This window comes from Sprattus sprattus (genome assembly GCF_963457725.1).
Source record: "Sprattus sprattus genome assembly, chromosome: 2".
NCBI lineage: Eukaryota > Metazoa > Chordata > Actinopteri > Clupeiformes > Clupeidae > Sprattus > Sprattus sprattus.
The window spans coordinates 34888857-34914010 of NC_137921.1; the positions used below are offsets into that span (position 1 = coordinate 34888857).

The 25154-nt window shown below is 42.3% G+C and overlaps 2 protein-coding genes across 2 annotated transcripts; one reads left to right on the forward strand and one right to left on the reverse strand.

Moving 5' to 3' along the window:
- Positions 1-1252: 1252 nt before the first annotated feature.
- Positions 1253-3576, reverse strand: uba52 (ubiquitin A-52 residue ribosomal protein fusion product 1). Its single transcript, XM_080833755.1, has 5 exons — positions 3547-3576; positions 2852-2965; positions 2663-2749; positions 2103-2205; positions 1253-1416 (listed from the first exon to the last, which is right to left on the reverse strand). The coding sequence occupies exons 2-5, from the start codon at positions 2952-2954 to the stop codon at positions 1323-1325; spliced, it is 387 nt and encodes a 128-aa protein (XP_080689881.1). The 5' UTR covers positions 2955-2965; positions 3547-3576; the 3' UTR covers positions 1253-1322.
- Positions 3577-5222: 1646 nt separating this feature from the next.
- Positions 5223-25110, forward strand: LOC308382145 (stabilizer of axonemal microtubules 5; the record flags this gene model as incomplete). The annotated part of the gene is made up of 11 exons (XM_080859833.1): positions 5223-5754; positions 5988-6094; positions 14579-14673; positions 14891-14988; positions 15531-15649; positions 16620-16809; positions 17065-17153; positions 18374-18510; positions 19747-19837; positions 22459-22717; positions 24974-25110. 11 exons carry the CDS (start codon positions 5223-5225, stop codon positions 25108-25110), a joined length of 1854 nt encoding a protein of 617 aa, XP_080715959.1.
- Between the last annotated feature and the right edge of the window lie 44 nt (positions 25111-25154).

Sequence of the window (25154 nt, forward strand, 5' to 3'; positions counted from 1 at the left end):
AGCTGACCCTGGCAAGGATCCTGTCCAGGTCAGGGTGTGTTTAAGGACCGGCAAAGATGTGTTTACAAGATGTTTAAGATGTAAGAACAGTGGCAACTTTGGCTGCTTCACTGCTGCATGTTTAGCTCGAATGAGCTTTAAAGAAATCAGATATTTTTACACAACCCTCGTAATTGGAAATCGGAACAGAGTATGTCATTCTGTTTTCAAAACAAAGTCGATATTGTGACGCAAATGACTTCCAAGATGTGACTGGACCATGGTGACACCCCATTTCTAAGAGAATCGTTTGCAAACTGCAAGCAAAGGACCCACTTTATTTTGCACACCAGGAGTGAATCATTTAGGCACTCTGAATACAACCCTAGCTCATCTCAAACAAATAAACAGAAATTAAGTTAACTTTGTCTTCAGTGGTTTATTAAACTGGCATCTCATATCTGGTTTCCAACTGATACGGATACCTCAGCCCGCTGTCTCAGTGGTGCTTTACGTGCTGCTAGCAATATTGAGCGATCAGCTAGCCTGCATCCACTCTGGACACCAGGGACAGTAATGCTTTTTAAAGTCACCTAGAGCAACATGTGGACAGAGCACATTAAACTAAAGTGATTTTATTTGGTCATGCATTACTTGAGCCTGAATTAAATAAACTTTGTTCTCTGGAGATTAAAATGCATCATCAACTCCTTCCTAGTTTGCAGAGGGGTAATCCATATCCCCCCCCAGCCAGTCATGATACCCATCTATCGAAGTTATGCATAAACACGGTTATCAATGTACATAAACCAAGTGATTGTTTTAAAAGTAAGCGCTGTAAGAGCCCAGTGTCTTGTGTTGCGCATGTTCATCTGAGCATGGCTCAGCCTCATTCCTGAGGGGCTTACAGCAGTTCTTCGCGTCAGCTGTCATCTTCTACAGATGGCAGAGATCACATGTCACTTCCTGACAGCTCAAGATGGCTTCAGACTCTGGCCCAGCTCAGGCACAGACCCATCATGAGGTTAACCGTTCACAGTGAGAAAAAAATGCCAGGGAAAGTGAAGATACAGATCAAGTAATCTAAACTTCCAGTTGTTGTAACACCATCATGACAAAACCCCTTTGATTATGTATCTGCAGCCTGTTCACCAGTTATGCAACTTAAACCATGTTCTGACAACTGAGCTATTGTCTATTTAATAATCTCTACTACAAACTAACCCAGAGGTTAGCAGAGGGGTCGGGAAATCACAACAGGATCACATGGCAATTTTCTTTCTCAACATTTATTTAACCACCTAATGCGAACTGCATCGGGCCAAGAGGAGAGCACAGAGCGTCTACTTCAGCTTCTTCTTGGGGCGCAGGTTGTTGGTGTGGCCACACTTCTTCTTGCGGCAGTTGACGGCGCGGGGGTGAAGGCGAGCATAGCACCTGCAGCACAAGAGGAACCAAGGTAAGGGTCAGAAGGCTGCGCTGTTCAGATGAACACACCGCTGTAAACCAGCAACCCTGCAGCACGTGGCAGGCTTCCAAAGCCGTTGCCTTAGAAACAGGGCTAGTAAAGCTGTAACCTACAGACACATCACCAGAAACTCGCTCCATGTAAGCTTGATTTATTCCACCCACACGACTGTATAGCTCTACATCGCAGAACAGGGCCTCGTAGACTTACATTACTCAGGTCACACTGGTGCATGATGCAACACTAGGTTTGGAGCTTTTCAATCTCAAGCAGGAGGTCCTTCACTGCACCTACGCATATATTCTAAAATGTCAAATTCGACAGATATGTGTTTCTCTTATTACTTTTGACTTCTCATGACAATGACCTGGAATACTTGACTCATGTAGGGATTTTCATGTACATTAATGCAGCATTACATTTCATAGTGAAAATCGAGTCTAAGTGAAGAATTCAAGTAATTTCCACAGAAGATGCCGTGAAGATGGATGGATGGATGCTAGCACACAGTCTTGTAGTAAGGACACAAGCACAACACTTATATGGAGACTAGCTGCTAGCACACACAGTCTTTCATGTAGTAAGGACACTTTCATGAGGAGAATAGACACTCATGTAGTAAGGACACACTTTCATGAGGGAACTAGATACTCACTTGCGGCAGATCATCTTGTCGCAGTTATACTTCTGGGCCAGCTGCCTCAGAGAAGGCTCAATGATGCCTCCTCGCAGGCGGAGCACAAGGTGCAGAGTAGACTCTGACAAACAAAAACACAGACACCTGCATTAGCCTGGACATGATTTCCGCATTGGCCCTAAGGTCTTAACCCTTAGACTCATGGTGGATATTTTAAGCAACACCAACTTTAAGGATTTTCCATTACCATTTCAAGTACATTTACTATAAATTATTTTCCAGTCATCATTTTTACACACTCATCAGCCTGTTCCCCAAAACTAACTAGGACCTTAAAGCAACAACCTTAAGACTTTATAATCAATTAATTGCCCATTAATTAACTGGGACCTTACAGCAACCAACTTAATACTTTAAACTTAATGAATGGCATTCTATGTAAACTCAAGAGCATAACATTTTGTTTTAGGTATACAAACACAAATTCAGTTAAATCTAGAGAACAAGGGTATCTCTGTAGATCAAAGAAGCCCAGCAGTACTGAGAAAAATCCTACTCTTGCAGAGTTGAATAGTCACCTTTTTGAATGTTGTAATCTGACAGTGTGCGGCCATCCTCGAGCTGTTTGCCAGCGAAGATCAGACGCTGCTGGTCAGGAGGGATACCTAGAGAAAGACAACTTTCGTTAATGACAACTGCACACTTAACCGGTGATAATACGTGTCTAGTGTGTTCGTTACTATGCCCCGATGAATAACATAACTTACCTTCTTTGTCCTGGATCTTTGCCTTGACATTTTCGATGGTATCACTGGGTTCCACCTCAAGGGTGATGGTCTTCCCCGTTAACGTTTTCACAAAGATCTGCATCTTTGCAAACTCTGAAAGACAAGACGATAAATAAATGCTCATCAATTCAACTCAATTAAGCATTTTAGTTCCCGTAATTTAACGTCACATTCAACCAATAGCCTTTTAGGCTAACAAACTTCTTCAAGGCATATCAAGCATTGGGAGCTACTTTTTAGCATGCTGTCTGCCGTCAAGTGTTAGCTTAGCCAAACAGTTAATAACGTTACTTGTACCACGAGCTGAGAAATATAAATAGCTGCCGCAAATACAGTTAGTCAAACGTGATAATTTGTTACACAGACATTTACACTGTATGAAATTATTGTTCCCTGTTGAATCACGACCTTTTGTCGCTAATCATCAAACTCCACATGGTTAGCAAACTAGCTATCCGCCATACCAACTAGCTACTTCCAAGAGGCCTTTGCCACATGCATTCTACGACATAAAGTTGTGACGTTCTACAACACAAAAAAATATTTTCGGTAGTAAATGTAAGCTTCATTAAAAACAAAGAAATTGCCATGACCCAAAACGAATACATCAAGACACATTTTGACAAGGAAATGCTATTTTAACCGAAATAACATGGACATGATAGAGCACCCACCCGGCGGACTGCTTAGCCTGAACGAAAAGAGGCCGTCCAAACCGGAAGAGCATATATTTACATCATATCCTCCACGAATAAATTCCTCAGTGAACGTGAAGTAAAGATTTAACTCGTTAAACTTACTTGAGCGCTGTCATTTGACTCTGACTGGTTGACAAAACATTAAAATAAATAATTAAAAGAAAGCAATGTATATCCAACATATAAATGAAATATGTTTTAGAATTTACACGAAAAATCTGCTGACTAAGAATATATCGCCATCTAGCCGTGACACGAAGAAATAACACGATTGGAAGAATCCTAATTAATGTATTTTAATTAACCACTCGACTCATGTTTATCAAATCAAACCAACATATTGCTTTTTGCTTCTTTGAAAATCTATTTTATAGTGTTTATACTTGCCTTAAATGGCAAGATAGGGCAACAGACAAATTATGAAATGCACTGTTGATAAATAATTCATTAGTGTACTTAGCAACAGAGAATGCAACATAGAGGCTCAGCCACAACTTGCAAACAAGGACGGTAAATATTAATTTACAGTACGATTGAAGCTTTTCACTTTTCTCATTTGATAAATGTTATATAACTATTAACACATTGAATATGAAAAGCAAAATGATGTAGTTTTGCTAGGGTATTCTTTTGAAAGGCGTTGGCTGGTCATATCAGTTAGGTGAGAATTAAAGACAGGCTATCTTTTAGACACATTATCAATGTTCCATGAGTAAATTGAATCGTAGGCTTGCTCCGTTATTTTTCTATCTCAGGGAGGAACATTTTGTTTTAACCAGTCATTGGTCAGAGGCGTTTCTGTCGTGGTAAAAGACTACACCTAAGAGCAAACCACGGAGAGGGAGGAAAGACATTTTGAAGACGTTTGTTAAATTGATAGAAAACTAAAAAATATTAATAAAGAGGCTACCTTTCTAGACCAATACAGTTCTTAAACAAACAAGTTTTTTACCCATGCACATTTAAGAATAGTCGTAAGCCAAAGGTGTTTTCCAAGGAGTAGGCTATGGCAAAAGGTGTTTTATTCAGTGTTCTAAGCTGTGTCACTCAGAGTTGGTCTTCATGTGGGAGTTGATTCTTTTTCATATAAAGCTAATATCTCATAAATAATTTTCTGTAATTCTTGGATTAGTTTACAGCAATTTATGAGACAGTGGCATGTTTCGAGATTAAATGCCTATCCACTGAAATTGAACTTGCTTGAACTTGGGCAGTTTTGTATTTACATACAGGAGAGCTACCGAACCATGGCAGCATTTATTATTACACTCAATATGTGCCTCTCTCCCAATAACTAATATCTAGCTATTAATGCCATGTAAGCACCAAGAGTGTTATTAGAGGGAAGTGGCGCTCTAGCGAATGCCAATTACAATGTGTACTTTATGGTAGTTATTATACTGTGTTCAGCTGTAGTTGTAGGCAAATGCCACCATGATTTGAGCACATTTGTAGTCTGTAGTCTTTATACCTGTAATGCTATGGAAGGCTGCACTCAGACAAATGACATCACTTCATCTGTGACATCACATGAATTCCAATCTATTTCAGAAGGGATTAGGAAATGCCTGGACAGCAGCAAAACCAGCTGATGAAGTTCACTGTGACGTACTCTCCCCGGACTATGAGATAGGCTGCAACTGTTACCAGAGATGTCTGTCATCACAGGCACACTGATTCCAGCTCCGCCCACAGGGAAAGACTTCCTGAAGTCATCCAATACCCTGATAGTGAAAGACAACTATGGTGCCACCCCAGACCAGATCTACCTCACCACCTTCCAGAGGGACTTCTGGACCTCCGGCCACCTCACCAAACGTGGCAGACATCCCTGCCCCAAACCCGCCCAGATGCAGCACAAGGACCACGGGATCCTGGAGCGCTGCACTGAGGCCCTGAGCTCATTCACACGCCCCCAGCTGCAGGCCATCCACCGTATACCAGCCTGGGCCAAGCTGGGCACCAACCTGAGAATGCACGCGGACCGGCGCCAGGCCACCTTCTGCACCACCCAGGCCGAGGGCTACAAGCTGCACCCCTCCCACTCCGCAGCCAAGCTTGCCCGCCCCACCGTGGCCATTCAGATAAGCACCCGCAATGGGAAGCTGCCCCAGACCACACACAGAGAGACTTTCCCTGCATTCATAACGCTGCCTGTGGTCAAAGCACCGGTCAAACACCTCGGTCAGTGTTCAGTTAACGCATCATGGGACATCTCTACACCCAGTACTCACATGCAGGCTCAAGTTCATGTTGCAATTCTATGTACTGTTGAACAGTGATGGTTGATGATTATTTTATGATTCCTCCAAATAATGTTAAATGATGTACTCTTAGGGCTCCTTAAACATATAATTTAACATATTATTATGGCTTACTCTGAATGCAAACCACTTCATTGAATGTGTGTTGATAAGGAGGAGAGCCGACCATCAGAGGAGACTATGACAGGCCGTGCTTTAGCACCCATCACAAAGACACCTTCCAGGGCAGATGGGCCCCCCCTCCTGCTCCGGTGGAGAAGGTAGGCTAACACTCAAAACACTCCTGGTTATAAAACTGTTCAATAGCCCTGTGCTAAATAAACACACCTCACCTGCTTGTAAAGTTTATAGTCTGTTTAGTAGCCCTGTGCTATCTAAACACATCTCACCTGCTTGTTAAGTTGTTAGTCTGTTTAGTAGCCCTGTGCTATCTAAACATATCTCACCTGCTTGTTAAGTTGTTAGTCTGTTTAGTAGCCCTGTGCTATCTAAACACATCTCACCTGCTTGTTAAGTTGTTAGTCTGTTTAGTAGCCCTTTGCTAACTTAGCACACCTCACCTGCTTGTAAAGTTGTTAGTCTGTTTAGTAGCCCTGTGCTAACTTAGCACACCTCACCTGCTTGTAAAGTTGTTAGTCTGTGTATTAGCTCTGCACTGCCATGTATTGTCTCCCAGGCAGAGAGCTAACACAATGGAGACCAGGTGCATAAAGTCACTATTGATACAAGGCGTTTTTATCAGAATGTCAGAGTCAGTGTTTGGATTTAAAAAGTAAGACTGTACACCATTCCTGCCATTATAAGGTGAACTTATTGTGCAGTAGTAGTTCATGAAGACCCAGAGATGGGTAGAGTTAGCAAAAGCTCAAGTACAACTATTTTTACTTTTCAATAATAATGACTTGAAGTACAAGTAAAAGGACTCACGTAAATAATGCCCAAAATGAGTAACAATCCATCTCATAAAATCAATTCTTAGGTAGTGAGTAAGTTCAGATGATGATAAAAATTACACCTATTTGGCATATGTAAAATACTCAAATGTGGGGTTATGCCCAAAAAAAAGCTTGTCTGATAAACATAACATAACATAGCCATCTGTACATTCAAGTACTAAATCACTATCCACTGAATAATATTTAAAAAAAAGGAATAACAAAAAAGTTGTATGCTGGACCTAACCTTGTAGGCCTCATCATCGTATAGCCTCTCCAAAAGTGACAAAAGCTGAAAACTAACTGGTGAAAGTAACTGGTGAAACTAACAAGGGAAACTAACTGGTGAAACTAACTTGGGAAACTAACTGGTGAAACTAACTTGGGAAACTAACTGGTGAAACTAACTAGGGAAACTAACAGGTAAAACTAACTGGTAAAACTAACTAGTGAAACTAACTAGGGAAACTAACTGGTGAAACTAACTATGGAAACTAACAGGTGAAACTAACTGATAAAACTAACTAGTGAAACTAACAGGTGAAACTAACTGGTAAAACTAACTAGTGAAACTAACTAGGGAAACTAACTGGGCAAACTAACTGGTGAAACTAACAGGTGAAACTAACTGGTAAAACTAACTAGTGAAACTAACTAGGGAAACTAACTGGGCAAACTAACTGGTGAAACTAACTGGGGAAACTAACTGGGGAAACTAACTAGGGATGCATTTCCGCAAGGAAATGAGAATGTGATTACGTTACAGCAGGATCTGGCCGTTGCCTAAACTGTATGGACATCAACACTTCCCCCTAAGAAAGGTTTAACGCTCCTACCACCTGTTGGATGTGCAAGAAATATCATCTTACAAGGCGCAGGGCAGCGAACACCAATGACCCAGGGGCGCAGATGGCACTGGGGACGGGGGGGACAGATTCATAGTTACCCCGATCCGTCCCCACCACTCTCCCTATGTAAGACGACTAGCATCAGTTAATAACTCTGCACAGCTGATTAGGCGATGTTAGCGTCCCCCCCAGTTAAAAAAAAATCCCATCTGCACCGCTGCAATGACCCACTGACATTCTGGCATGTATAGGCAGACAACACATACTCTCTTATTTAAATCTGAATCAGTAAGTGTTTAAAATGAGTTGATGATCATTCATTGTGTGCAATGCACCTTATCATGATGTAGGAAGAACTTGTTTACTACATTCCTACATTGCTACATACTACAATACTGCATTTTCATAAGGGGGACCTCGGTGGTGGAATGACTGCAATAGTCACAGCCATGGTACATTCAGAGAGTATCACAAAGCGTTAAGGTACAGTGTGTAAGGTTTAGAGGGATCTATTGGCAGAAATTGAATACAATATTCATATATTTTTATTTCATGTTTCTATTGTGTTTTTCTGACCAACGTAAAGAGGGGTATTCAGTTGGCTGCAAATTTAGCAACCTCACCACTAGATGCCACTAAATCCTACACAATGCACCTTTAAATAATGCTTCGATAATACAGTATTTCTCTGTTCCTAAAACACATTTTTTCAAAACATGCCTCGGTTTCTCTGAACACTAAACCCAAGTGCCAACTCCCTAAACCAATTCTGCTAAACTTTAAGCACAATTCTCTGCTTTAAACACAGATTTCAATTGTTAACCGCACTTTCTTCAAACCACAACACACAATTCTCTGCTTTAGACACAGTTTTCAATTGTTAACCACATTTTCTTCAAAACACTAAACACCATCCTCTCTACTTTGCATGCTTCATCAATGCCAAAACCTCATTGTGTTCAAACAGAAAACACTGCTAATCAAATGACAAAACTTCCATTTCCAAAGCTGTTGTGCAATTTGAAATCAAAACTTTAGATCCTAGTTTGGAGAACAATTTATGGCAACATTGAAGTGAGTGGTGATCAGAGGGGCAGAGGAGTGAGAGTAAGAGGAGGAGGAGGAGGAAAATGATGAAGAGGAAGAGCAAGACGGAGAGCCATTACTGTATCTCTGATGAGATTCAGGCCAATGTGTTCAACCATGTGGTCAACATGGGTTTGACCATGCAGGAGGCTGGCAAGGCTGGCCAGAGGGTTCAACCAAACATAAGCCGCTTCTCAGTTGCACCGATTCTCCGGACATTCAGAAGAGAGAATGGGTAAGAAACACTACTATGACAGTAAAACACTAGTTTGAATGCCTTACTGTATCAGGAGCATAGTATTGTTGTATTTTACTGTAGAATATTTTACATTGTACTGTATTTGTAAAATTACAGTATACGTAAACAAATACAAAGTGCAACCATTGATGACCAAGACATATTCCTAAACATCAATACAAAGAGCCTAGCCACAGTGGACCATGTTCTAAGGCAGAACATCTTGAGAATGAAGCAGGTGTACAGGGTGCCTTTTGACAGAAACTCTGATAGAGTCAAACAATTACAGTATGATATGACTATGTGCAAGTAAGTCATATACGTTTCCACAACTGATTACGTCCTATCAGCACAGAAACATTACTGTACTGTATTGTAATCCAATCAAATGTTCAAATCAAACTGTATTTTCAGATGTTTCACAACACAACAATTGTCGATATTGTCTTGAGCAAGAACAGGATGCAGTCTAGTTTTTTTGTCCTTTTATTATTTTACATGTTTCTTTCATTTTTGAGTTAAAACATTATACAGTTACAATATTTTACAACAGGAGAAAGCGTACAGTAACACTGGAGATGAAAAGGCATAATACTCCTGATAAGGCCTTCATACTAGTGTTTTCCCATTTCATAGTAGTGTTTTCCATTGAGCACATCAGTGTTCAATCAATGCTTAGAATGTCTACTCAAATAATGGTCTGTGTTTGTTGTTTGAAAACAAAATGCCCTTTTGAGGTGATATAATAGTGTTTTGAAACCAAAGTGTCATTTTGCAAGAGATATAAAGGGTTTTGCATTTTGTGTGAGTGGTTTTGGGATTTGTGTTTAGAGCTAAGAGAAACCGAGGCATGCTTTGAAAAAATGTGTTTTAGGAACAGAGAAATACTGTAATGCTTTATGAAAGCTTGAGGGCTCTCTGTTGGTGTATTCTTGTAGTTTTTGTGAAACACAATCTGTGTGTGTATTCTGTAGATAAATCAAAATTACAGCAATATTACTACAGGGAAACAGTATAACAAGTGAGCTGCCACATCACTGCATTCCAAATTTAAAACGACTTAAAACCATCACCCTTTGCTCTCTTAAAGTTCATAATTTTTCCTCTACTCAATAAAATGTGAAGTGTGATCCCTCAGCAGTAGCAGAGCATCACTATACGGTTACTGCGGATCAGATTTGGAAATAGAAGCAGTGCACAGGAAATAATTACAAAACTTTGTTGAACAACCTATACAAGAACACACACACATTAACAAACTGAGACATCATTACATTACATTAGTCAGCGTCTCTTCCACAGGTATAGGGGTGCACAGGTAGGCTATCACAAAACGGTGCTTTCTCTGTGTCTCCAAAATACAGCGTTTTGTTCATCAATACATTTTATGTTGGCATGAAGGCAATATAGAGACACACACCTTCCCTATTCAAGACCAATGAATCAAATACAGTATTTCTCTGTTCCTAAAACACATTTTTTCAAAGCATGCCTCAGTTTCTCTTAGCTCTAAACACAAATCCCAAAACCACTCACACAAAATGCAAAACCCTTTATATCTCTTGCAAAATGACACTTTGGTTTCAAAACACTATTATATCACCTCAAAAGGGCATTTTGTTTTCAAAAAACAAACACAGACCATTATTTGAGTAGACATTCTAAGCATTGATTGAACACTGATGTGCTCAATGGAAAACACTACTATGAAATGGGAAAACACTAGTATGAAGGCCTTATCAGGAGTATTATGCCTTTTCATCTCCAGTGTTACTGTACGCTTTCTTCTGTTGTAAAATATTGTAACTGTATAATGTTTTAACTCAAAAATGAAAGAAAAATGTAAAATAATACAGTATTTCTCTGTTCCTAAAACACATTTTTTCAAAACATGCCTCGGTTTCTCTGAACACTAAACCCAAGTGCCAACTCCCTAAACCAATTCTGCTAAACTTTAAGCACAATTCTCTGCTTTAAACACAGATTTCAATTGTTAACCGCACTTTCTTCAAACCACAACACACAATTCTCTGCTTTAGACACAGTTTTCAATTGTTAACCACATTTTCTTCAAAACACTAAACACCATCCTCTCTACTTTGCATGCTTCATCAATGCCAAAACCTCATTGTGTTCAAACAGAAAACACTGCTAATCAAATGACAAAACTTCCATTTCCAAAGCTGTTGTGCAATTTGAAATCAAAACTTTAGCTCCTAGTTTGGAGAACAATTTATGGCAACATTGAAGTGAGTGGTGATCAGAGGGGCAGAGGAGTGAGAGTAAGAGGAGGAGGAGGAGGAGGAAAATGATGAAGAGGAAGAGCAAGACGGAGAGCCATTACTGTATCTCTGATGAGATTCAGGCCAATGTGTTCAAACATGTGGTCAACATGGGTTTGACCATGCAGGAGGCTGGCAAGGCTGGCCAGAGGGTTCAACCAAACATAAGCCGCTTCTCAGTTGCACCGATTCTCCGGACATTCAGAAGAGAGAATGGGTAAGAAACACTACTATGACAGTAAAACACTAGTTTGAATGCCTTACTGTATCAGGAGCATAGTATTCTTGTATTTTACTGTAGAATATTTTACATTGTACTGTATTTGTAAAATTACAGTATACGTAAACAAATACAAAGTGCAACCATTGATGACCAAGACATATTCCTAAACATCAATACAAAGAGCCTAGCCACAGTGGACCATGTTCTAAGGCAGAACATCTCGAGAATGAAGCAGGTGTACAGGGTGCCTTTTGACAGAAACTCTGATAGAGTCAAACAATTACAGTATGATATGACTATGTGCAAGTAAGTCATATACGTTTCCACAACTGATTACGTCCTATCAGCACAGAAACATTACTGTACTGTATTGTAATCCAATCAAATGTTCAAATCAAACTATATTTTCAGATGTTTCACAACACAACAATTGTCGATATTGTATTGAGCAAGAACAGGATGCAGTCTAGTTTTTTTGTCCTTTTATTATTTTACATTTTTCTTTCATTTTTGAGTGAAAACATTATACAGTTACAATATTTTACAACAGAAGAAATCGTACAGTAACACTGGAGATGAAAGGGCATAATACTCCTGATAAGGCCTTCATACTAGTGTTTTCCCATTTCATAGTAGTGTTTTCCATTGAGCACATCAGTGTTCAATCAATGCTTAGAATGTCTACTCAAATAATGGTCTGTGTTTGTTGTTTGAAAACAAAATGCCCTTTTGAGGTGATATAATAGTGTTTTGAAACCAAAGTGTCATTTTGCAAGAGATATAAAGGGTTTAGCATTTTGTGAGAGTGGTTTTGGGATTTGTGCTTAGAGCTAAGAGAAACCGAGGCATGCTTTGAAAAAATGTGTTTTAGGAACAGAGAAATACTGTAAAAGGACAAAAAAACTAGACTGCATCCTGTTCTTGCTCAAGACAATATCGACAATTGTTGTGTTGTGAAACATCTGAAAATACAGTTTGATTTGAACCTTTGATTGGATTACAATACAGTACAGTAATGTTTCTGTGCTGATAGGACGTAATCAGTTGTGGAAACGTATATGACTTATTTGCACATAGTCATATCATACTGTAATTGTTTTACTCTATCAGAGTTTTTGTCAAAAGGCACCCTGTACACCTGCTTCATTCTCGAGATGTTCTGCCTTAGAACATGGTCCACTGTGGCTAGGCTCTTTGTATTGATGTTTAGGAATATGTCTTGGTCATCAATGGTTGCACTTTGTATTTGTTTATGTATACTGTAATTTTACAAATACAGTACAATGTAAAATATTCTACAGTAAAATACAAGAATACTATGCTCCTGATACAGTAAGGCATTCAAACTAGTGTTTTACTGTCATAGTAGTGTTTCTTACCCATTCTCTCTTCTGAATGTCTGGAGAATCGGTGCAACTGAGAAGCGGCTTATGTTTGGTTGAACCCTCTGGCCAGCCTTGCCAGCCTCCTGCATGGTCAAACCCATGTTGACCACATGGTTGAACACATTGGCCTGAATCTCATCAGAGATACAGTAATGGCTCTCCGTCTTGCTCTTCCTCTTCATCATTTTCCTCCTCCTCCTCCTCTTACTCTCACTCCTCTGCCCCTCTGATCACCACTCACTTCAATGTTGCCATAAATTGTTCTCCAAACTAGGAGCTAAAGTTTTGATTTCAAATTGCACAACAGCTTTGGAAATGGAAGTTTTGTCATTTGATTAGCAGTGTTTTCTGTTTGAACACAATGAGGTTTTGGCATTGATGAAGCATGCAAAGTAGAGAGGATGGTGTTTAGTGTTTTGAAGAAAATGTGGTTAACAATTGAAAACTGTGTCTAAAGCAGAGAATTGTGTGTTGTGGTTTGAAGAAAGTGCGGTTAACAATTGAAATCTGTGTTTAAAGCAGAGAATTGTGCTTAAAGTTTAGCAGAATTGGTTTAGGGAGTTGGCACTTGGGTTTAGTGTTCAGAGAAACCGAGGCATGTTTTGAAAAAATGTGTTTTAGGAACAGAGAAATACTGTAAAATGCAGAAAACAAAACCCTTAGCATACCACTAGAGGGCACTTTTGTCCAAAGCGACCTGCTTTGGCATTCTTGCCGGCAAACTACACTAAAGGCCGAGATATACTCAGTTAAGGAGCATGAAATGCTACGTGCTTGCGTGTTGCGTTAGGGGTGTTGCCAAGCAATTCACCGCCAGAACAATAGGCTTGCGTAAAATGGCGCAAGTCTAGAAAAATCGCCCAACGCACGCAAGATGTGAAAAGTCCCGCAAGGATCGCGCAAGGGGCTTGCAGGGCCTCTTGCGCTTGCGCTTGCGCTGACGCCTCTGACCATAAATCGGCCTTAACGTCACATCATGCTATCTAAAGTTGTAGTAATATCAAGGTAAATCCAATATTATAAAGCCTATGTTATACATTTATATGTGACACAAAATCATAGGCCCTACCGAGAAAGTGGTTCATCATTCTAATGTCATCATCAAGTTACCTTAAACATACAGCGGACTATGGTAAACTGTAACACTTTAACACTCACGTAACGTTAGTTTATCCAGTGATAGTATTGCACCCAAAAAAAATCTCAACAGCTATGGCACTGGCAGTTGTTGTTGGTCAGACCATTTACACAGGTAAGCAGATCCCAAAAGCACAGATACTAACTATGTTAGCAACTTACATTACATGAACAGTCGTTAAGCAGCGCAAGTTTTTTTCCAAAAGCAAAGTTTGAACTAACTACTGGTTGGTGAATTGCGTTTCTTTGTTGGACATGAGCCCACAATGATCCAGACAGCAGCTGTTTGTGGCCTGGCCAGAGGAATGCCAGATCAGGATCAGAGCTGTCCTGGTGTCAGCTGCAGGCTGGGTAGGATTCCTCAAACGTTGAGATGACCCATGGCTGGAATGCCTGCGCTTTTAGATAGGAAGTTGCTGGTGCTCTGAAAAACACACTGACATATTTACTGTCGCTGAGGTGATAAGCCCTGTGTGTGTGTGTGTGTGTGTGTGTGTGTGTGTGTGTGTGTGTGTGTGTGTGTGTGTGTGTGTGTGTGTGTGTGTGTGTGTGTGTGTGTGTGTGTGTGTGTGTGTGTGTGTGTGTGTGTGTGTGTCATTCCCTGGCTCAGCAATTCCACTCCGCCCTGGCGATGGGTGACCCAGAAAAGCTGGTGGAAAGGGAGACCACGCATGCTGCCACCTTCAGGCCTCCCGAGCCCCCTCGGTATGTGACCCCCCCCCCTCCCCCACACACACACACACACACATTTGCATTTGTTGCATTTCAAATCACTTCAGTGGATCCACATGGGTCAGGATGGGTGTGGGCTGTTTTCTTTTCCTGCCTATGTGTGTTTTTGTTTCTGCCCGAGAAGCCCCACTGTAAGCACGCACACACATCTGATCCTGACCCTGCATAATGGTGTCTTATTTTTCCACAGGCCGGAGGGAGCGTTGGAGCGGCTAAAGGTTAATCTTGGGGACAGTGAAAACAAATGGGTGTCAACCACAGCTGATGCGTATCGCAGGGTTAAGACAGGTAGCCTGTGAAGCAAGGTGGAAGGATCTTGATTAGTTTGGAGGGCAAGACACAAAAGTGACATACAGTATAAGAAATAAACACAGGAGTACGTAGTTGGTGTGTGTATATGCCCGGTGTGTGCTTGTGTGTTTGTGAGTACTTGCATGCGTAAGTGTGTGTGCACATGTATTTGCAGCCACTGAACCCTACTGGCTGTATGTTTGCTTGCGAGTGTGAGCAAGTGTGTGTATGCGCGTCTGTGTTTAAGTGCTAAGGTCTGTGTGTGTATGTATCTAGCTGTATGTATGCGCGTCTGTGTTTAAGTGCTAAGGTATAGCATAAGGGTCTGTGCATGTATATGTATCTGTCTGTTTAAGAGTATTCATGACCTTTGGGTGAGTCCAAGTACTATGATGTGTCTGCCTATGTGTCTGCATATGCCTCTGTGTGTGTGTATGTATTCATCTGTGTGTGTGTGTCGGTGTGTGTGTCGGTGTGTGTGTGTGTGTGTGTGTGTGTGTGTGTGTGTGTGTGTGTGTGTGTGTGTGTGTGTGTGTTAGAGCGTGTGCAGCATGTGCAGAAGATTCGGACCCAGAGTTCTGTACCCAGGGGAGATTTGGACCCACAGCGGAACCAGGCCCGGATGATGGACACCACGAACAGATTCTTCTTCCCAAAGGTGAGACGCCTAAAGCCCCCTCTGCTCGTGTTTCACAAAGGGTTCCCCCTCTGCTTGTGTTTCACAAAGGGTTCCCCCTCTGCTCGTGTGTGACAAAGGGTTCCCCCTCTGCTCGTGTTTCACAAAGGGTTCCCCCTCTGCTCGTGTGTGACAAAGGGTTCCCCCTCTGCTCATGTTTCACAAAGGGTTCCCCCTCTGCTCGTGTTCCACAAAGGGTTCCCCCTCTGCTCGTGTTCCACAAAGGGTTCCCCCTCTGCTCGTGTGTGACAAAGGGTTCCCCCTCTGCTCGTGTGTGACAAAGGGTTCCCCCTCTGCTCGTGTGTGACAAAGGGTTCCCCCTCTGCTCATGTTTCACAAAGGGTTCCCCCTCTGCTCGTGTTCCACAAAGGGTTCCCCCTCTGCTCGTGTTCCACAAAGGGTTCCCCCTCTGCTCGTGTGTGACAAAGGGTTCCCCCTCTGCTCGTGTTCCACAAAGGGTTCCCCCTCTGCTCATGTTTCACAAAGGGTTCCCCCTCTGTTCGTGTGTGACAAAGGGTTCCCACTCTGCTCGTGTTCCACAAAGGGTTCCCCCTCTGCTCATGTTTCACAAAGGGTTCCCCCTCTGCTCGTGTGTGACAAAGTGTTCCCCCTCTGCTCGTGTTCCACAAAGGGTTCCCCCTCTGCTCGTGTTCCACAAAGGGTTCCCCCTCTGCTCATGTTTCACAAAGGGTTCCCCCTCTGTTCGTGTGTGACAAAGGGTTCCCCCTCTGCTCGTGTTCCACAAAGGGTTCCCCCTCTGCTCGTGTTTCACAAAGGGTTCCCCCTCTGCCTGTGTTTCACAAAGGGTTCCCCCTCTGCCCCTGTTTCACAAAGGGTTCCCCCTTTGCCTGTGTTTCACAAAGGGGTTCCCCCTAAATATCATTGTATTTGCTCACCCCCATCCCATGCCTCTGTGACCCCTCTGTGACCCCTCTGTGACCCCTCTCTATAGGGAAGCCACTGGGAGTTCCCCTCACATGTGGATGGATCCCGCCTCATAACCAGGAGTAACGTGCAGTTCGGTCGGCCCAGTTTGGGAACGAGGTCCTACAACACCTCCTCCAGTGATGACTACCCCAGGAAGGAGGCGGCCCGGGTCCTGCCCCACACAAACCCCTCTGGGCGCGTGCTCTCTGGCCTGGGTATGAGGACACAAAGAAACATCAACCAAAACAGGTCTCTCTGATTGGTCTCCACAATTTTGGGCCAACTAGAAGAAGGACTGTGATTGGTTCTCACACTCTGGGCTGGACATTTGATTAGTTTCACACTCTCAAGCACCATTTCAAGTGTTCTTAGCCCAAGCTCAGTAATGATTTTGTTATAAGCAGATTCATCAGATGCAATTTAACTAGTATCATTTAATATATGTTCAGTGTGACCTTTCATGTCCTCAGTGCCTGAACCTGCCGTCACAACAGTGCAGAGAGACTACCGTCCCTCAAATGGAAAAAGACAGGAGCTGCACCCCAGACAGTTGAAACAGGTGAGCTGAACTTCACACAGTAAAAACAGGTGAGCTGAACCCTAGACAGTTAAAACAAGTGATCTGAACTCCACACAGTTAAAACAGGTGAGCTGAACCTGCACAGTTAAAACAAGTGAGCTGAACCTGCACAGTTAAAACAGGTGAGCTGATCTCCACACAGTTAAAACAGGTGAGCTGAACCTGCACAGTTAAAACAGGTGAGCTGAACTCCACACAGTTAAAACAGGTGAGCTGAACCTGCACAGTTAAAACAGGTGATCTGAACCTGCACAGTTATTTACTGTCACCTTCAACATGTGTGGTGAACCCCAGACAGTTAGCATAGGTAACCTGGACCTATGTCACACAACAGGTGAACACAGAGAACACAGGTGAGTTAAATCCCACATACATTTTTACATTTAGTCATTTAGCAGAAGCTTTGTCCATGGTTAACAGGTGAGTTGAACCCCACATAGTTATTGTTATGCTAGGTCTCTCTTGCTTGTAGCTTGATTATTCTATTTTTTGAACGTTGCTTTGGATAAAAGCATCTGCTAAATGAAATGTAATGTAATGGGTGAGCTGAACCCAAGACAAATGGACTGAAGTAGACTGATTACTTTGGACTACAGTCTCTCTGTTACTCATTTATCTCTCCACAGCTAGCTATTTTGGGACCCACTCATCCTTGGACTGTGACACTTTAAATAAATGTTTTTTTTTTCCAGGAGCCTGAACTTTGACACAGTTTAATCAGAATTCCAGAGTCTGTGTGAATAGCATAAGGTTGCAAGGTTTAGTTGTATTCCTGTGAGCACCATGCATTAGTTGTGTAGATTCAGGTGTTGTGATATACATTTTTAAGAGAACTTCACCGTCTGCAAACAGAAGCTGACTCTCAGAGATATCAGGACCAGATCTATGAGTGGGTCAGCTACTGTTGGGTACCTTAGTCCTTGAAAACAGTTGTCTGCAGACTGCAGCATCTTTAAACAGCTGTCTGCTGACCGCACCTTTAAAAAAGATGACACACATACATGCCTCCTGTCTGTAAATGACTTGCAGTACACCTGTCCATGCTTACTCTTCCCAGGAACAAGTTTGAGTTGTTTACAAGAAATTGGTTTGGCATTTAAACTCAAATACTTACCTGGTGCCATCTATACTCACAGACGTGGACACCTCATATGTACTTGTTTGTTTTTGTTTTTGTTGTTTTGTTTGTCTGTTTGTAGGTTAAGGAGAGCCACATCAGTCCCCCTTGTAAGGAGCACCACTTCAGCACAACCCACAATGAGGCCTTTACACCCATGCCTCTCTCAAGAAAATCACTGATAGACACACACAGCCATCTCTACAGCCACATTCCCCTGTAGAAACACACACACACACAAACACTGGTCTCCCTTACTGTTGACTTTCAAACAAATAAACCAATGTTGTTGCTCTCAGTTTATGTCTGTGTGTCATGAAGAACCTCTTGGGGCCCGACTGTGACTGTCACAGGGTCTGCTGAATGGTGAACTCTGTTCTCTGCTCCTTTGATCCGTGAGCAAAGTTCCTATTCACAGGAGTCAATAGGCAGAAGTGTGTTTACACTGATGGCATGATATGCCGATTAGTTCAGAACTTAACACTCCCATATCTTCTGTTTGCATCTCTTACTCACTCATGGGTGCCGTGAGGGCAGGATGGGGCAGGGGGGTCTCCATGGGCCCTGCACTGACAGGGGCCGACCTTTATAGAACTTAATGACCTATATTATTATCCAGTTACTTTGTGTCATGTGTTCTGTGTAACTCCACAGAAATTTAAACAAGTGCAATTTTTGTCCAAACATAATTAATATGGCTGAATGAATATGTTGCCAGCACTGATGCCTCGATTAGATTTGATTCACAAGCCAACGATTCGATATTGATATGATTTCGATATCACTAGGGATGATATATGAAATACTATTGAACAGCTTTCCATATTTAGAGGGATGTTTTAAAATGTAATACATTTTTGGCCACTGGTGGAAATGTATTGTTCTGAATTCGCCATTGTAGAAATGGGAAGCTAGCCAAATGCTCAGCAAACTCTGGCAAGACAGATCAGGTCAGTCAGAAGGCAGCTGTGTCACTGTGAATAGTTCCTCAATGAGGGGTTGAACGAGAGAGCGACATCTAATGACATCTAGTAATGGGGAGGACTGGTGATAAATGGATTTTGTTTAATATGACAGTTAGACATTTAATTCAGTTAATGAATGTTGCAAAGTTTAATGCATTTATTTGTATTCCACAAAGGGTTCCCCCTCTGCTCGTGTTCCACAAAGGGTTCCCCCTCTGCTCGTGTGTGACAAAGGGTTCCCCCTCTGCTCGTGTTCCACAAAGGGTTCCCCCTCTGCTCGTGTTTCACAAAGGGTTCCCCCTCTGCCTGTGTTTCACAAAGGGTTCCCCCTCTGCCTGTGTTTCACAAAGGGTTCCCCCTCTGCCCCTGTTTCACAAAGGGTTCCCCCTTTGCCTGTGTTTCACAAAGGGGTTCCCCCTAAATATCATTGTATTTGCTCACCCCCATCCCATGCCTCTGTGACCCCTCTGTGATCCCGCCTCATAACCAGGAGTAACCTGCAGTTCGGTCGGCCCAGTTTGGGAACGAGGTCCTACAACACCTCCTCCAGTGATGACTACCCCAGGAAGGAGGCGGCCCGGGTCCTGCCCCACAAACCCCTCTGGGCGCGTGCTCTCTGGCCTGGGTATGAGGACACAAAGAAACATCAACCAAACCAATTGTACTGGATTTCTCTATTAAATGTGCGTTTAAAATGCAACAGAGGGCCTTCCCCATAGTGCATCATACAATCCTATATCAATATAATTACTTAAGGTTTAGATTTTATTGTTATTTGTTGGATTCCTCTATTAAATGTACGTTTAAACTGCAACAGAGGGCCTCATATAACCTTATAGAAATAGTTCTTCACCAGTCAGCAAATTCAACAGCATATAGAGAATCACTAAATGAAGGACTCTAGGTGGATGAACTAGGAGTCTATTTTATGAAGTTTGCAGATCTATGTCTTCTGTGACCTCACCCTTTAGAGGTGTTCAGCAAGGCATTACCGGCAATGACATAGTTTACAGGAGTAAGGTTGACCAAAATTTCAAATATTGCTCACTTTCTCAAAACTGACTTCAAAACTGACTGAATTCACTTGTCCTCTGGCTAAAAAATATGACTAGTTAGAGTTGCCCCTCATGTACCTCTGACCCTCCATGCATCATTGGTCAGTGCCAGTAGGCTAAGTATTAGGGAACATAAAACTACAAAAGCTAAATTAAGCTTTGGGTCATTAAACGGGTTTTGTGGGGTCACTTCACAGCCTATGTGGGCAATCACAGCCTATGTGGGTGGTCTAGGTGTGGAGAGGGGCCAATAATAGTCTTTCTTTGAGCCCAACATATTTAGGGATGCCCCTGCTTCCAGCATCCACTGTTTCCAGGTGAGAGAACGAGTCTTTGAGGTCAAGAGAGCTGCTGTTCAGACAGGACCAACTCTCTAATCCAGACCTGGGCAAAGTGCGCCCCCAGGGCCATTTGCGGCCCTTTGGCTGTCCCTGACTGGCCCACGGAGGTCAATGGTAAATTAAGAATCAAACGTTAAATGATAAAAATTGATATTACTATTAATTTGTATACTAATACTATTGCATTGCAAGCTTGCTCTTGTGTGTGTGTGCCATGTGTATTGTTTGTCTGGGCACACTGTTAATACTGCAAAAACATGCTTATTTTTCAGGCTGAATTGAGTTCAGACTATTGGTCCGGCCCTCCACAACAATCCCACTATCTCATGTGGCCCCTTGGGGAAATGATTTGCCCACCCCTGCTCTAATCTGTTGCAGCGAGACCGCTGGTGTGCCAAGCATAGCATGGAGGCCTGCTCTGGGTGTTAGTGTCTTAGCGGTTGAGTGCATTTGAGTGCATATTTAAATTCAAATGGCACCAATTATCACTGAATATCTCTTGACATCAGATCTCCTTGATTTACGTACCTTATAACAGGGAACTGCACAGGGATACTCACCTGAATACAGGATCATACCAATAGAGGTGGCAGAGTGGATATCACACACACGCACGCAAGTACACACACACACGCACACACACACGCACTCACACATGCACACACGCACATGCACACACACACGCATTAAAGTATACACACAAACAGACACACACACACGCACGCAAGTACACACGCACACACACACACACGCACTCACACATGCACACACGCACATGCACACACACACGCACGAAAGCACACACACACGCACACACACACACGCAGACACACACACACGCACGCACACAGACACACAGACACACACACACACAGGCACACACACACAAACTCTCATACACACACATATACAAACACACTGCATTTCCCAAAGTGACCAGAGATAGACAGACGCTCACTATCCATCCAACATGCTTGTACTGTATGACCCCCAAGTACGCTGACCCCTAACCCTTCACCCACATAAACACGCTTCTCCCTGTGAGCTGTGAGTTGGTCAGGCCACTGACACAATTTTGGATATTTACTGTTTAGTGGAGCAGTGGAGATCTCTTTACAGTCCAATGTGCAAGTCAACCTCGGACTCATGCCATGCACTTTTTTTGTCTTTTCACAACTGAATAACTAGTTGTTTTAAACACTTTATTTTGAAAGGGTACTTTTTAAATGTAAAGTCTTTAAACATTACTATCAGATATATGATGCCTTTGGATTGTTTTTGTTTAGAAAGATGATTTTGCTATAAAAATGTTTTAATCTTAAGTGAGAAGAACAGTCAAATTGTTTTCTTGTGTGTTTGAGTCGCATTATGTAAACTGAATGAAGTTCAAATTAATATGACCCTTTATTTACCTTACCGTGCCGTGGTGGGCATGATATCTGCCGTGGGCACTAAATGGCGTTATTTGATTGGTGCACACGATAATCCGTCTGTGGTGGGCGTGAACCAAATTCGTGAAAATATATTAACCTCTGCATGAGTGCGAACTCAGAGACATTCTACGCAAAGAACCTGAGGACTCAAGATTCCATATCTTGCATCATTTAAAGGTAACTGTAACGAGTTGTTTTGGCTTGTCTCAGCAACTTGTCTCAGCTAACTACTAGTTAGCACTGGACTTTCGGCCAGCTAGCAGGGTCCTTAGATACAGCTATAACTGTCAGCCTGTCTGCATCAGACAAGCACTGTCACTCGCAGAGCATTTAAGCAAGCAGGGTATAACGGAGTCATTCTTCTTTCTGACAGATGCTGTTTAAGAGCATAAAAAGCTTTCAGCTTGAATTAGACGGACCAGATGATGCTGTGTACACGAGCGGGGAGATGGTTACCGGACAGGTTGTACTGGAGCTAAACCGGGAGATTAAAGTGCGGTCAATGAGAGTGCTCGGGAGAGGGCTCGCGACGGCCCACTGGCTGGAGAACCGCACCGTGGGTATGAACACCGTTTACAATGACTACACGTCCAAGATCACCTACTTCAGGAAGAGGCAACATCTCATTAGAGGTAGGGCCTGCAGATACTGACACACAGCCTGACAGTGCGTCTCCACTTTTCAATCATGTAAACACTTACCAACATGCAGTGCAGCTTACACTGACTCCTTTGTGGTGTTACAATTTAAGAAAATAAAGTTTAATGTGTGGGGGAAATTGGGAACCAAACGGTAACACTTGCTCTCGCTTCTAGCACGCTTCTAGCACTTTGCACACCCGCGCCACCAATTTCCTATAGTTGCACGCGTGGGGATTGCCTACGTTTAACAAGACTTCACACAGCTTTTTGGTTAAACGTGCGAGAGAAACCGGAGAGCAGGAATCTAGGCCAGCAGACGGGACTGTAAACAGACACCAGACTTGAGGTTAATATTTCTCTGTAAAGGGGTAGCCTACATAGCACCCAGTAGCCTATAGGGCTATTCAACATCATTAGTGCATGTAAAGTAACGCTACAGTGTGTGACACTGTAACGTAGCCTACAGTAGGCCTAATTAACAGTGTCGCAGTTGGTCTTCTGACCTGATATGTCTTGCTAGGAATTGACAAATCAACTGTGTGAAATACAACTGCCATGTCTTTAGTTGGGCTTAGGTAATCAATTTAGACAAGTTCATATAAAAAACGTCAGTGTGTTGTATTGACGAGAGGGTGGGGAAGAATAACGCCCCCTTTTGCAAGACGAGCACTTTGCAGTTGGAGACCCCCACCTCAGGATCGAATTTCAGGGCGTTTCAAAAAATGCTCCAGTGGTTTCTGAGGAAGCGTGATAAACAAGGCTCGCCTCACCTAGCCTGAGCTCGTATACATTAATGCTTCTGCATCGAAGCTATCCGACCCCCCTCGAGGCCACGCAGACCCTGTGACCCGTTGTATTGTTGACAGATGATAGATTTCTGTTAACATATCCAAAAATTCTGCCCGGCATGTGTTTGTTTGTGTTGTTGAAACAAATAGAAACAAATCCTAGGCTTTTGGAAACGACTTTGCAATGACTTTAACACAGAATGTTATAGATTAGTATATTTAATAGTTAGCCTATATGATTTTACATAGGCTATCATAAGAAAAAAAAAGGCCTCCAGTGCATAAACGTTTTTATGTTGTTTGGTGCGTAACTTATGAATCTTCACAGTAGGCTACAAATGCCCTAGTTTTTAGTAGTTGGACAAAATAAAAGGCCTAAAATAATGATGGCATTTAGAAGGGGGAGCAGATTGCGGTTTTGATTCTTTATTTTTGGTGTTTTTATAAGACCTGTAAGTTTATACAGGAGCATCTACGTCAAGTCTCAGCTTTGAGTCTGACTGAAGGGATCACTAGAGGCCTGTGCTCCCGAAAGCGTTCAGTCTGAGGTGTAATATCCAGACGAAAATGAAAACATCAATATCCATAAGAAAATTCAGAAGTAGCGAAGATTTGTGATTGAAAGTGATGATGATGACTAGAAACTATAGTTTGAATCACTTGTGTTGTTACTTAAAATTAAAGCCATTTTTACAGAGCCGTATTGTCCGTTTTCTATTGATCATTGTAACTTTAAGTTAGCAAGTAATTAATTGCTACGCAACACCCGAAACAGATTGTGTTGCGTGAAGACTTGAGAGCTCAACAAAACAGTAAGCCTCAGTTTGATATTTCCCGACCTCACTCTCGATTAGTAAGAAGTTAGTCTTTTCCACTCAAAATTAAGTGTGTATTGATTTGAGATCTTTGAGCAAGTCAGATCAAGACAAGGGGGTTTGCATTGCTAATTGTAACCATTAGAGGGCGGCTTATAGTCATACCAAATATAGTTTTGTCATGAGCGCAGACATATGTTACACCACGGGGGGGCAGTAACGTCTTTTTGTGTGTTTGAAACGGGCGAAAACAGTTTTTATTCTGCAACAATGATGCGTTTTCCTTATGTAAATATTCTCACAACAAGTAGATAATGCATATCACGTAACTGGCTTGCGTACATGTCTCTGTGAACCGTGTTTTTTCTTGAGTAGGTTACAACTGAATTGATAGGTGTTGTTTATTTTCGATTTGGCAGAACAATGGTGCCTTAATGCTATTATCCACAGGGTGACCCGTGTGCATTTGATCTTTGCTGTGGATAAACCGTGTTATAATGGATACAAATGTTAAGCGCGCATTCACACTATGTAAACGTTCCCATGCTCTCGACAGACGCCAAATATGGGACGTACTGGAAGTAAATATCTATGCACAATAGTACAGTGTGAAACTATTTTGTTGTGCAAAAAAATTCCTGAAGGGAGGACCCAAGTTCTGAGCATGCCCAGTCAGCTTGTTTTCGTCGAAGAACCTGCAACCATCAATCATCGGGCTCTGCTCAACCCCGTTCGCTGTCCACACCCAGCGCAGATGTTTATGAGCGAGCACCAGTCTTAGCCGGGAGCCTTACATAATAAATGCAGTAAGCCCGCCCCCCCGTA